This window comes from Notamacropus eugenii, chromosome 6 (assembly GCF_028372415.1).
Source record: "Notamacropus eugenii isolate mMacEug1 chromosome 6, mMacEug1.pri_v2, whole genome shotgun sequence".
Lineage (NCBI taxonomy): Eukaryota > Metazoa > Chordata > Mammalia > Diprotodontia > Macropodidae > Notamacropus > Notamacropus eugenii.
This window is the reverse complement of record NC_092877.1, coordinates 3,692,548-3,704,622: the sequence shown is the minus strand read 5'-3', so window position 1 is coordinate 3,704,622 and position 12,075 is coordinate 3,692,548. Positions and strand designations below refer to the sequence as shown.

The window sequence follows — 12,075 nt, the reverse complement described above, 5'->3', positions numbered from 1 at the left end:
AGGAACCAGGGGCTTTTGAGATTAGAAGATGTGAAAGCCAGGGAAGCCTCTGAGTGTAAATACTTGTGTGGGTCAGAGGCACATGGAGTTGGACTCTTAGGGGAGCAGTCCTGGCAAAGCCCTCACTGTCTCTCTTACCCATTTCACCCAAAGTTAGTGACTGATAATGGATCTGGCCCTAAGGCTCCCATATCAGCTTGGGCCGCAGAGTAGCTGTTATTGGTTTTCTTAGTAACCCCAGGAGATTAAGAGGAAGCCGTGATAAGGATCGAGCTGTTAGGAAACGGCTCTCCACGGCAAGGAGGGGTCCATGAACGATGCCCAGTGAATTGGTAGAAGAAGCTATGAGTGAGGTCTCTGAGATTTCCTCAGGGGGCAGTTTGCTGAGGGAGACTCCATGTAAACACACTTCATGGCTCAGCTCTGAGCTCTGGTCCTGTAGATTCGATTGTTCTCTACAGTGATCATTTTATCCTCCCCTTTCTCCCAAGGCATTTTTCAGCCTTTATACTTTTTCAAAGAAGGGATTTTTTTTTTTTTACCATCTCTCCCAACCTGTTCTTTTCCTTCTTTCCTTCTTGGTGCCCCTTCCCAGCTGGACTTGCTGATCTGCGTTCAGTTCTGTAGTGTTACCCTACCTACCCTCTGCAGTCTACTGATGCCTATATGAGGAGAAGGGACAAAGGGGCTGACCAAATCAATAGCCAGGTTGTTGATGGTCCCTGGGAGGCATGTAGAGCAGTCACAGCCTTGGTTTTCATTATGCAGTGGAGAGGAATTGATAGCAAGATCCAGACTGGGGGAATGTGGATATTGAAGGCAGGTGGGTCAAAGAACAGGCTAGCTCTGAGTGCTGTAATAAGGAGAAGAGAGAAGCTCCTAGGTTGAGGGAGGATGCATGATCATGGGCTCTGGGCCACTCCAGCTCAGCTCACGCCATTTGGTCACCAAGTAGGGGAGGGGCTTTGACTGCACTATGAATAGTGCTGGAAGCTGGAGTTGCTATGGAGACAGAACTGAATCCTATTACCTGCAGGTCCTGCTATCCTGTGCTTCTTGGGGGGTTTGAGGAATGTCAGAAGAAGCCTGAGGGTTGGGTACATGAGGAGGCTGGGCTAAATGGTGTATTATTTTGTAGAAGAGAACCAAGAAGTCTGTAAGCATATAGTAAGTTTACATGTCTACCATGTGTGCATGGCAAGCAGTAGTCAGGTGTGTGTGTGTGTGTGTGTGTGTGTGTGTGTGTGAGATAAATGAGGCTCTCCCCCATGTGTGTAATGAATAAGGCCCAGTGTATTTAAACCAGCCCTGGGAGGGGTTATGAAGAGGGATGAAGGAATTGGATGGCATTACTCTTACTTAACACTTCTCAAGCTTTTCCTCACTTTGGACACACAGCTTAGTCATTTAGTGAGCCTCCCTTCCCCTCACCATTTCCCACTTCCAAGGGGTAGCAAATACAGTGCTGAGTATTCCTGCTTTCATTTCCTAATATTGACAGCCTACAGTAAAGAGGAAAGATTCAAAGATCTCCTTTGCTCTGCTCTGCTTGACTTCAATACTGGATTCCCTGTAGAAGATTCAGCACCAAGGGCAGAACTCTTGGCTGTGGCTCCTTGGCCCTGGAGCAGGGGGGTGAGGGTGAGGCAAAGGGAGCACAGAGATTTTGGTTTTTGAGCTCTTATGTTGTAACGCTACTTATGCTGTAACAGTTACTGCTGCTAGCCCACCTAAATTAGGTGTACAGTCTTTATAATAGTCCAAATCAAGATGAATTCAGAATAGTGGTGAAAGTAGGTGGTTTGGTTTGATCTAGGGGGTTAATGATTAGGCAGGCTTGAAGGTCTAGTTTGATTCAGAAACCCACTGAAATGAACTGAAAATCCCAGGGCTGCCCTGAAAGTGATGTTATTTCTCTTAATCAGGAAGACGGAGCATCCTACTGGACCTGCTGTGAAACAAGTCACTCCCCCCCCCCCCCAGGTGGGGCCAAAAATAAACTAGCTGGAGTTGGGAGAGTATAACTTGTCCTTCTGCATTATGTTTGACTCATTCTCAGCTCACAAGCCAAAATAGAGTGCCAGGCTGAGAGAGTGTTCTTTTCTCCATCTCTGATTCTGCTGAGTTAGAGGACATGATGACTTGTTCCCTGATGCCTCTGTCTAAGGATGATGGAGTTGGGAAGGGTTAATCACCCAAGTACAGCAATGAAGCTCCTCAGTACATTTCTTCCTTTAGATTGCCATCATCAGCTATTTCCAGAATTCTCTCTGATTTCCATTCAGGTGCCCTGAAGTTTCTCTGAGATGAGTAGATGATTTGGAATCATGGTACAGAAGAAGAAGGTTTGCCCTCGGTTACTCGACTACCTAGTGATCATTGGGGCCAGGTAATGTTCTGGGGTTGGTTTTCTAGAGTTTGGACTTGCCTCCACTCCTTCCTCCTTAAAAACATTCTATTGAAATGGTCTGGTTTTCACGTTGCTGTCACTTCCCCATTACCCTCCCTCCATTCTCCCCTCGCATCCCTATCCAGACAAGAAAGCTCCCTTAGAACTACAGTTCTAAGAAATACAGTTGTCAATCAAGTCACACATCGCCTATGCCCATTCCCTCTGGGCAAGCTTGAAGGCCTGGAATTTTCTCCATTCCCTGCTCATGTTCAGTTGCATCTCAGTTTTACAGTTTTACTGTGCTCTTTCACCACGGTAAGGAAACTGAGGCAGATAAGTAAAGAATTGACAGGGGGGCTAGGAGTAAGAGTATTGGTACATAGAAACAGATCCTAGCACAGGGGATCTTAATCTGAGGTGAAAAACTTGTGCACTTGTCTTTATAATATTTTGATAATTATGTTTCAGTATAATTGTTTTCCCTTATAATCCTATGTATTTCATTGTATGCATTTAAAAACATTACTCTAAGAAGTGGTCCATAGGCTTCACCAGATTTCCAGAGAGGTCATGACACAAAAAAGGTGAAGAAACCCTGTCCTAGTAGCTTTGTGGGTCAGGGCAAGTCACTCTGTTTTTTCTTATTTCCAATTCCTTATCCTGCAAGAGGAAAATGATAGTTTGTGCTCCATCCCTGTCTCTGAACTTTTTTGTAATTCATGAGCAAGCAAGACAATCTTGCACTATGAGCTTCTCAAGCGTAACTGAGTTAACTTCCTGCCTTTCCTGTTGGGTTCAGTGTCTCTGATAGGGATAAGGTCTGATAAATGTGGATCCCCTATTTAGCCAAGCCGTTATCTGGGGCTGTAGCACCCAAGATTTTCTAGGACTGTGGGTCTAAAATAGAAGCATAAGTTAATTTATTGATGAGTAACAACAGGACTGGTAGCTGGCATTTCTGCCTCTTTAAGGCTTGCAGAGATCCTTATAGCAACCCTGTGAGATAGATGTTCCAAGTATTGTGGTCACAATTTTACAGATGAGGAAACTGAGAGAGGTTCAGTGATGTGTCCATCTAGAAAGCCTTGGAGGTAGGATTTAAACCCGAATCTTCAGGACTCTAAGCCTGACACTAGACTCACTAGGCCATGCTGCCTCTGCTGCTTTGTGGTAACTGAAATTGGGCAGGCCTTTGGTCCCTATGTCCCTGAAGGGTGATTGTGCTGGTTTTGTGTCCCCCAGGCAACCAAGCAGTGACAGTGTGGCCCAGACCCCAGAGTTGCTCCGGCGCTACCCCTTGGAAGACTACCCCGAATTCCCCCTCCCTCCAGATGTGGTGTTCTTCTGCCAGCCCGAGGGATGTCTTAGTGTGCGGCAACGGCGCATGAGCCTGCGGGATGACACCTCCTTTGTCTTCACCCTCACTGACAAGGACACTGGGGTTACTCGCTATGGCATCTGTGTCAACTTCTACCGCTCCTTCCAGAAGCGAATGCCCAAGGAGAAGGTGGATGGTGGTACAGGGCACCGCACCAAGGAAGCTGCCAAGGCCATTCCCACTCCAGAGGAGGCAAGCACAGAGAAGTCAGAGAGTGGCCCTTCCTTGCAGCCCCCTAGTGCTGACTCGACCCCTGAGGGGAACCAGTCTCCTCGGGGCAAGCGCTGGGCGAAGGGGGGGAGCCGCTCCCGCAACAGCACCCTGACATCCCTGTGTGTGCTCAGCCATTACCCTTTCTTCACAACCTTCCGAGAGTGTCTATATACCCTCAAGCGTTTGGTGGACTGCTGCAGTGAGAGACTACTTGGCAAGAAACTGGCCATCCCCCGAGGGGTACAGAGGTACAGGGGTGCCATTGACTCAACTATCTAGTCCCAAGAGGCACAGAGAGGATTTGGTTGGGTCTTTACCATAGCTGATGACCAAAGGGTGTGAGAGATTGGTATTCTCCCTTTTGTAAAGGTCCTAAATCTCCCTTGATCTGGTGGAGTCTGGGGTTAGAGGGAAGTCCAAACAAATCTCACCCCACGTGTGGGGCTCCTTGTTAAGCAGAAGGGTTTTAGAGAGTTGGGCTCTCTACAGCGTTCTCATTTGGAAAAGAAACAATGAATTTCATGTTCATCATCATTGACAGTAGAGCAGACCCTACCCACCCTCTGTGTTGGCATTCCTTTTTAACCCACCTCTTCCTGTGGTTGGGCCATGGCTGAGTCCAATGTGAGGCTGTTCTTACCATTTCTTCCATTCCAGTTACAGATCTTCTCTCCTTTGGAGTCAGCATTTATTAAGCACACAATATGTGCCAGGTTAAACACTGGGGATACAAAAGAAGGCCCAAGGCAGTCCTTGTTCTCCAGGTAACATGATGATTAGGTGTCTTTTTTCTGTTGGTTGTGTTTCAGGGACACCATGTGGCGCATTTTCACAGGTTCACTCCTGGTAGAAGAGAAATCCAGTGCCCTTCTGCATGACCTTCGTGAGATTGAAGCCTGGATCTATCGATTATTGCGCTCCCCAGTACCCATATCTGGCCAGAAGCGAGTGGACATTGAAGTTCTACCCCAGGAGCTACAGCCTGCTCTGACCTTTGCGCTTCCTGACCCGTCTCGATTCTCTCTGGTAGATTTCCCATTGCATCTGCCCTTGGAACTTCTGGGTGTAGATGCCTGTCTGCAGGTGTTGTCTTGTATCTTGCTGGAGCACAAGGTAAGAGGAACATTCTTCTGGGGGAGGGGGGCTCTGAGAGAGAAAGAGACAGACAGATTAAGGACCCTGACATTCCCAAGGATAGCTCAAAGACTCTGTTGACCTAATCCTCTAGAGAGAAAGACCATTAAACCTCTTTTAAGGAGGTGCTCTAGGACTGGAGGAATAGGAACAAGGTTATTGAGGCAAAGGAGTTTGTTGGAAAAGAATTACTGAGGTCACAGGGAAAGAGGAAAACTTTCTGGGCTTTGGGAAAGTAATTTGGATGTAGTGAAAAAACATAATTTGCGGGTTGGTGGCAGGCATTTCCTTGATGCTATGCTGAGGTGTGGGTCATTTTTGGATGGCTTTGTGTCAGGTGGTATTACAGTCCCGAGACTACAATGCACTCTCCATGTCAGTGATGGCGTTTGTGGCAATGATCTACCCGCTAGAGTACATGTTTCCTGTTATCCCATTGCTTCCTACCTGCATGGCATCTGCAGAGCAGGTGAGTTTCATTGTGACTTTTGGCTCTTTCACCTCTATTGTCACATCCTTGTATCTGGCTCTAAGGGAGAGACGCTGAAAGAACAGGAAGGCTGTGGAGGCAGTATTACTTTCTCTGATAAAATTCTGTCTTGGTGTATGGGATTGATTGGGTTGGTGTGTGTGCTCTCTGTGCCTCATTCTGTGTTCCACCCATAGCTGCTTTTGGCCCCGACCCCTTACATCATTGGGGTCCCTGCCAGCTTTTTCCTCTACAAACTGGACTTCAAGATGCCAGATGATGTATGGCTGGTGGATCTGGACAGCAATCGGGTGAGACACCTGGCAGGAGATGGTGGGATTGTCTGCGGTGGAGCTCTACTTTTTGTCTTCAGCTTGTGCCTGGACTAGTCTTTGAGGTCACTGCTATAGCTGAACAAAGAAAAGAAGTATCGTTCCTACTTTGTTAACTAGCAGGAGAGCAGTACAGATGGAAGGCCCTTAGCCTTGCCCTAATGGGTGCGATCATCCAATTTCCCCCCAGAATTAGGTGCTTTTTCCTCATCCTTTGAGAGCTGTTAGGCAGCGGTGACTGCCCAGGAGTCCAAATATAGTCCTAAGTCATAGGATTTAAAGCTGGACATTCACCCTCCTAATTATATAGGAAAGAAAATGGGCCTTGAGAGGGGAAGAGGCTTTTCTCACGTCGCACAGGTAGATACAGGCAGTTGTCTCTTGGCTTACTTTGTGGGCTGGAAGCAATGGACGGCTGTGTCGCCTTGGGTAAAGGCCGTGGGAGAGAACTTCTCCATCAGTGTTCTGTAGCCTCAGTGGGTTCTCACTGTAGCTGGTGGCCTCGGTCTAGGCACCCAGGCCCGTGTGCAGTTTAGTTCAGCAAACGTTCATTCAGGATCTTTTTTGTGTAGAGCCAGGTTCTTATCAGCATGAATAACGAATCTCTCACAGTGGCTGCACATGTTTCAATCCTCACCACTCACAGCTCCAGCTACATAAAGGATGATCATTGGTTCTAGCCCAATGGAAATATGCTGTACAAATTCAAATAACGTGACCGCTTAAGGGGAATTGATCTTTGCGCTAATCAGGCCTTAGCGATATAATACTGTGCTCAATTCTAGAGGAGATAACGAAGTTTAGACAAAACACAGTCAACCCCCGTGAATCTTAGAGTCTACTCACAGATACAGAGAACTGTGATACTTCGAAATATATAAGTACACTATAGAGGTAAAAAACAAAGGGGGAAAAGGTCACTACAGAATGTGGGCATCAGGGAAGGCTTCATGAAAAGGTTGTCTTTGAGTTAGGGTTTAAAGAATGGGTAGGAGGAATTCAACAGATGAAGAGAAGGAGTGATACCAGCTAACATTTAAATAATGTTTTATAAAGCATTTTGGCTTTCATCTGTTATCTCATTTGATCTTTAAATGGACTCGGTGAAGTAGGTATTATTCTCCCCATTTTCCAGATGAGGAAACTGAGACTCAGAGGTAAAGTGGCCTGCCCATGGTCCCCCATCGAGTCACTGCTAGTGTAAGGATTGGAACCCAGATGTCAGACTCTGTCTGCTAGGTGATCTTTTGAGGAGGTGCTTGTAAAAGGAGCTTCTGGCACATCCTAACAGTCACTGTGCTCTGCCTGCCATAGGTGATTGCCCCAACCAATGCAGAGGTGTTGCCCATCCTGCCAGAGCCTGAATCCTTAGAACTGAAAAAGCACTTGAAACAGGTGAGTGGAGGAAGGGGAGGGGGGCAGCTCGGGGTGCTCCAGTGCGGGCCTGCAGGGGTGGGGGGATGGACTCATCTCTAGGAAACAAGCTCCCACCTCATTGCAAGAAGTCAGGATCATCTCAAATACAGCATCTGTTAGTGTCCTATGCATAGCCTGCCCCTGTCATACTCCTTATGCCTTACAAGCAAGCTGTCAGTTCTTGTTTCTCCTCTGTTTGCGTGGCCTTGAAGTTATTGCCGACTCAAGGAACGTGTGTGTGTATGTCCAGTTCTCTTCATGGGGTCTTTTCTTGTATTTTCCTCTTGAACCCCAGGTCTCCATAGTGTCTTTCCTTCAGAAATCCCTTTCCTGGCTTGGTCCATTCCATCCATTTCTCATTGGTTTGTGTTCTTCCTCCTTTCACACGCTGCATGCAGTACTTAAAGGTAACATCTTGGGCCATACCCTGGAGGCTTTGCTTCTCACTCCACACCTCATAGCTCCCCTCCCCTGTCTTGTGTTACTGAGGCATTCACTGGTAGCTCTTAGTGATAGCGGTGTTGTTTTAAGTGGGTCACCCTGCATCCTCTGTCGCTTGCCCATTTCCCTGCTGGCTCTTTGCTGCAGGGGCCAGTGAGGGTGAGTGCAGGTCATTCGCTGTAGTTTTCTCCTGATATTCCTTCACCACTGGCGACTTTTTAGCAGGCATCACAAAGGAGAAATGAAGAAGGAGGGAATAGGAAAATAAAGATGTTCAGATGTTGATGGAAGCCAGGACTCAACTTATGCCTTTGGGATTCATTGGTCTGGAGTCTGTGAGATTTCAGCTTTGGTGATTATAGATGACTTGATTAAGAATCCCTGTGCCCTTAGGAGACTGGGATTATCTTCCACACACGTAGGCATTTTGATCTGTATTTCAGGACAGAGATCTTTGGGGTAGTTGGATCATGGATGTATGGTCTATCATTTGTGAGTACAGTTCCTCTCCACAAATCTCCACTAGCCCAGGCTAGAGTGAAAGGCAGAGGCTCTTTCCCGGAAGATGGCTGCTTATTTCCCAGGATTCCATCCTCCTTGATCATATGCCTCTTATTCCTCAGGCTCTGGCCAGCATGAGTCTGAACACCCAGCCTATCCTCAACCTGGAGAAGTTCCATGAAGGCCAGGACATCCCACTACTCTTGGGAAGGCCGTCCAGCGATCTACAGTCCACACCTTCCACTGAATTCAACCCCCTCATCTATGGCAATGATGTGGATTCAGTGGATGTGGCCACCAGGTGAGATCAAGCATGCCTGTATGGTGACGAGTTCTTGAACTGGTTTCCTTGGTGCTTTGGACAAGCTTGGAGCCTGAGTACTCCTCTTCTGTTGAGTTTTATAAAGTTGAGATTACAATATTGGCTTTTCTCTGCCCACTTTAAAGTTTTTGATTGCTAAGATAGGAGGAAATAGTGGGAGAAAAATGGTTTGGAGTAGCAGAAAGCTTATCACACCTAGAGACATTTTAGGTACATCCAAGTGTATTAAAGGCCTCCTGTGTGCCAGACATTGTGCTGGGTGCTGAGGGCACAAAGATAAACCATGGCAAGAAGATGCTGCCAAGAAGATGTTTTCCTGAGGGAGATACAGCATAGCCTCGGATAAGCATGATTCCAGGTAGGGAGTAAGCGGGGCCAAGAGGAGATTCAGATTAGACACAGTGCTCTGGACTGTCTGAGGAGGGAGAAAAGACTGTCAGCTGGGGGAATTAGTAGAAGGAGGTAGTTATGGAGGAGGTGGCACCAGGGCTGAGTCTTGGATGATGAGGAGGATTCTTAAAGGTGGAGGTGAAATACATTCCAGGCAAGTGAAGGTGAGCATGGGATGGGGCAGAAGCTGGCGTATTCCAGTTTGAGTGAAAGGAAATAATGTGAGAAAGATTGGGGGGCCAGACTGGGCTTAAGGATTTCACCCTGGATGCATCAGGGAGCCCGTGAAGGTTTTTGGTCAGGAGAGTGACAAGGTTAAACCTGAGTCTTAGGTTTTGGGAGCTATGTGAACTTGTTTTCATTTATAGGGAGAATGCCAACACTGATACAATTCACTTTTCATAGGACACCCACTCATTGGGCATTGGACAATGCAACAGCAAAATTAATAGTTATAGCTCTAAAAACTAAGACTTTTAGCACCACCTGTCCCCTTTTCTGTTGCGTTGTGACCACTGCTAAAGAAGAGGAAGCCTGAGGGATAGTCTCATTACAAAGTAAGTCAAAGGGAAGCCTGACCCATAGGCTCTCCTTGGAGAGGCTGGTCACGGAATTGGCCAAGTTGGTTTTGTCGTGAATTCAAAAGCAGTGAGAGACATCCTTTGGGGATATTTGGGTACTGGGTGCTTATGGTGAGTCATTGTAAAAATTACCGTGAAAATAATGGAAGCTTATACGGAAGGACAGCATATGTACGTGTACATATATATGCATGTGTGTGTGTGCATACGCATATAGCAATGCATATACACATGTGTGCATATCTATGAATATATGCATAGACATGTTGTATGTATGTATGTATTTTTAAGAGTAAGGAGCCAGAGAAACCAAAGACTTGTAGATTCCACAGAAGCCTCACGCCTCTGCATCATGAGTACTTTACTCAAGGAACTACTTGGGTGGGAGGACAGCTGGGTGGCACAGTAGAGTTAGAAGAACTCGACTTCAAATCTGGACTCACTATCTGTATGACTTTGGGCAAGTCACTTAATCCTGATTGCCTCCAAAACAAAATTTTAAATACTGAAAAAAGAACATTTCCATACATCAGAACATACAAAGAGGATTCTTTATGTAACTGAATCTGAGGATTTATTCTCAAGCTATCTGGAGGGAAGGCTACCAAAATCTCAAACATTACCCTCAAAAGAGGGTAAGGACAACTGGAAGTTCAGGGTCTGGAGTCAGGAAGACTCATCTTCCTGAGTTCAAATCTGGCCTCAGACATTTACTAGCTGTGTAACCCTGGGCAAGTCACTTTATCCTATTTGTCTCAGTTTCCTCATCTGTCAAATAAATTGGAGAAGGAAATGGCAAACCATTCCAGTATTTCTGCCAAGAAAACCCCCAAAAAAGGGTCATGAAGAGTAAGACACAATTAGAAAATAACTAAAACAACACAAACAACAACTTTATAAAAGAAAAACGAGTGCACATAGTAACTACTGCCCTAGGTACCTACTTTTCTCATCCATAACATTTTTATAAGAGTAATCTGCTTGCGTATTGAGGGCATCTTTGCTGAGGTTATCAGAAGGGAATAGGCAGGCTTTCATCAGTGATGTTCCATGATGAACCTTTAGCATAACGTAATTATAGGACAGCTATGATCCTACTGTATTTATTATTTGACTATAAGAAGGCATTTCAGTTTGGTAAAGCAAAATTCCACTTTTTAAAAGTCTCTTCTCCAACAAGATATTTCCCATATGTGTGTCAGGATTATTCTCGATTCCTTGAAAGATATAACAGAGAACCTGGTTTGACTTCCCTTTGTTCATTCATATCAGACGTGTGCTCATTAAAGATGAATTTCACTCCTCTAAAGGAGGCATCCAGCATAGGGTTCAAGTTAAAGAGGACTTCCCTAGAGATGGGGAAGTTTGGGACAACATTGTGCTGATTTCATCAAGTGTTGGAAGCGACTCAAGCAAGTTTGGCCTAAGGTCTTAGCCAGGAAAAACCTGACTAAAGCATAAGGAATGGTTTTTATCTCAGGGGTGGGGAACCTGTGGCCTCGAGGCCACATGTGGCCCTGTAGGTCCTCAAGTGCGGTCCTTTGACTGAATCCAAAGTTCACAGAACAAATCCCCTTCATAAAAGGTTTTGTTTTTGGAAACTTGGACTCAGTCAAAAGACTGCACCCAAGGACCTAGAAGGCCACATGTGGCCTTGAGGCCAAAGGTTTCCTATCTCTGATCTAGATTATAGTACATACTAATGATAGACAACTTGTTAAATATTTCCATGAGTATATCTATCTTGGACAGACCTTGCAAATGAATATTATCAAAATATTATCTTGAGGGATTCACATTGGGCCCATTAGTGAACTGAAACAAAGACCAGTCTTTTAAATACCAACATTTTTCTAGACCCTGATGTTGGGAAAGGTTGAAGGCATGAGGAGAAGGGGCTGGCAGAAGATGAGATGACATATAGTACATGGAAACAACAAACGTGAACTGGGACAGACTTCAAGAAATAGTGGAAGACAGAAGGGCTTGGCGTGCTGTGCTCCATGGGATCACAAAGAGCTGGACACAACTGAATAACTGAGAAACCAAACTTTTCCAGTGTTGTGTGTCCACGAGTCATGAAATGCCATAGGGCTTTAATTATATGCTTTAAAGAATGAAAATTTAAAGAAATGCTTTAAAGGATGAAAAAAAATTTATCCAGAGAACAGTAGAGAAGAACATGACAGACAAGAGAAGACACGTCACAACAAGCAATTACAAAGGTCAAAGGAAACAGAAAATGTATTCGAAGAAATGGATGAGTGAAAAGTGATGGGTTGGGCCCCTGGTGAGTACAGGAGATAATGAATAGGTTTTGTGTTTCATTGGATCCTTGGGGTGCTAAGAGAAATTGAGGAAGGCCCCAGCACATTGAGTGAGGATATGGACAAGAATGAGCCATGACGGCCATGTGTGGATGGCCTGTGATGTGCACTGGTGGAAGTAGTGCCTGCGTCAGTGATGTTACAGATACATTTGAATATCTGACTGAAATGTGAATTAA

General features: G+C 45.7%; 1 protein-coding gene across 16 annotated transcripts in view; it reads left to right on the top strand.

Annotated features, from left to right (window-relative positions):
• MADD (MAP kinase activating death domain) overlaps nucleotides 1–12,075 on the top strand; it is a 39,102-nt gene that overhangs the window by 1,734 nt on the left and 25,293 nt on the right. For all 16 annotated transcript variants that reach the window (XR_011968900.1, XM_072617560.1, XM_072617557.1 and 13 more), the window contains exons 2-8: nucleotides 2,286–2,389; nucleotides 3,635–4,231; nucleotides 4,793–5,096; nucleotides 5,455–5,586; nucleotides 5,784–5,897; nucleotides 7,233–7,313; nucleotides 8,399–8,577. Coding sequence is in view for 15 of the 16 variants with exons in the window: in XM_072617560.1 (XP_072473661.1) it covers nucleotides 2,328–2,389; nucleotides 3,635–4,231; nucleotides 4,793–5,096; nucleotides 5,455–5,586; nucleotides 5,784–5,897; nucleotides 7,233–7,313; nucleotides 8,399–8,577 (1,469 nt within the window). In the remaining variant the exon portion in view is untranslated. The remainder of the gene's footprint in view (nucleotides 1–2,285; nucleotides 2,390–3,634; nucleotides 4,232–4,792; nucleotides 5,097–5,454; nucleotides 5,587–5,783; nucleotides 5,898–7,232; nucleotides 7,314–8,398; nucleotides 8,578–12,075) is intronic.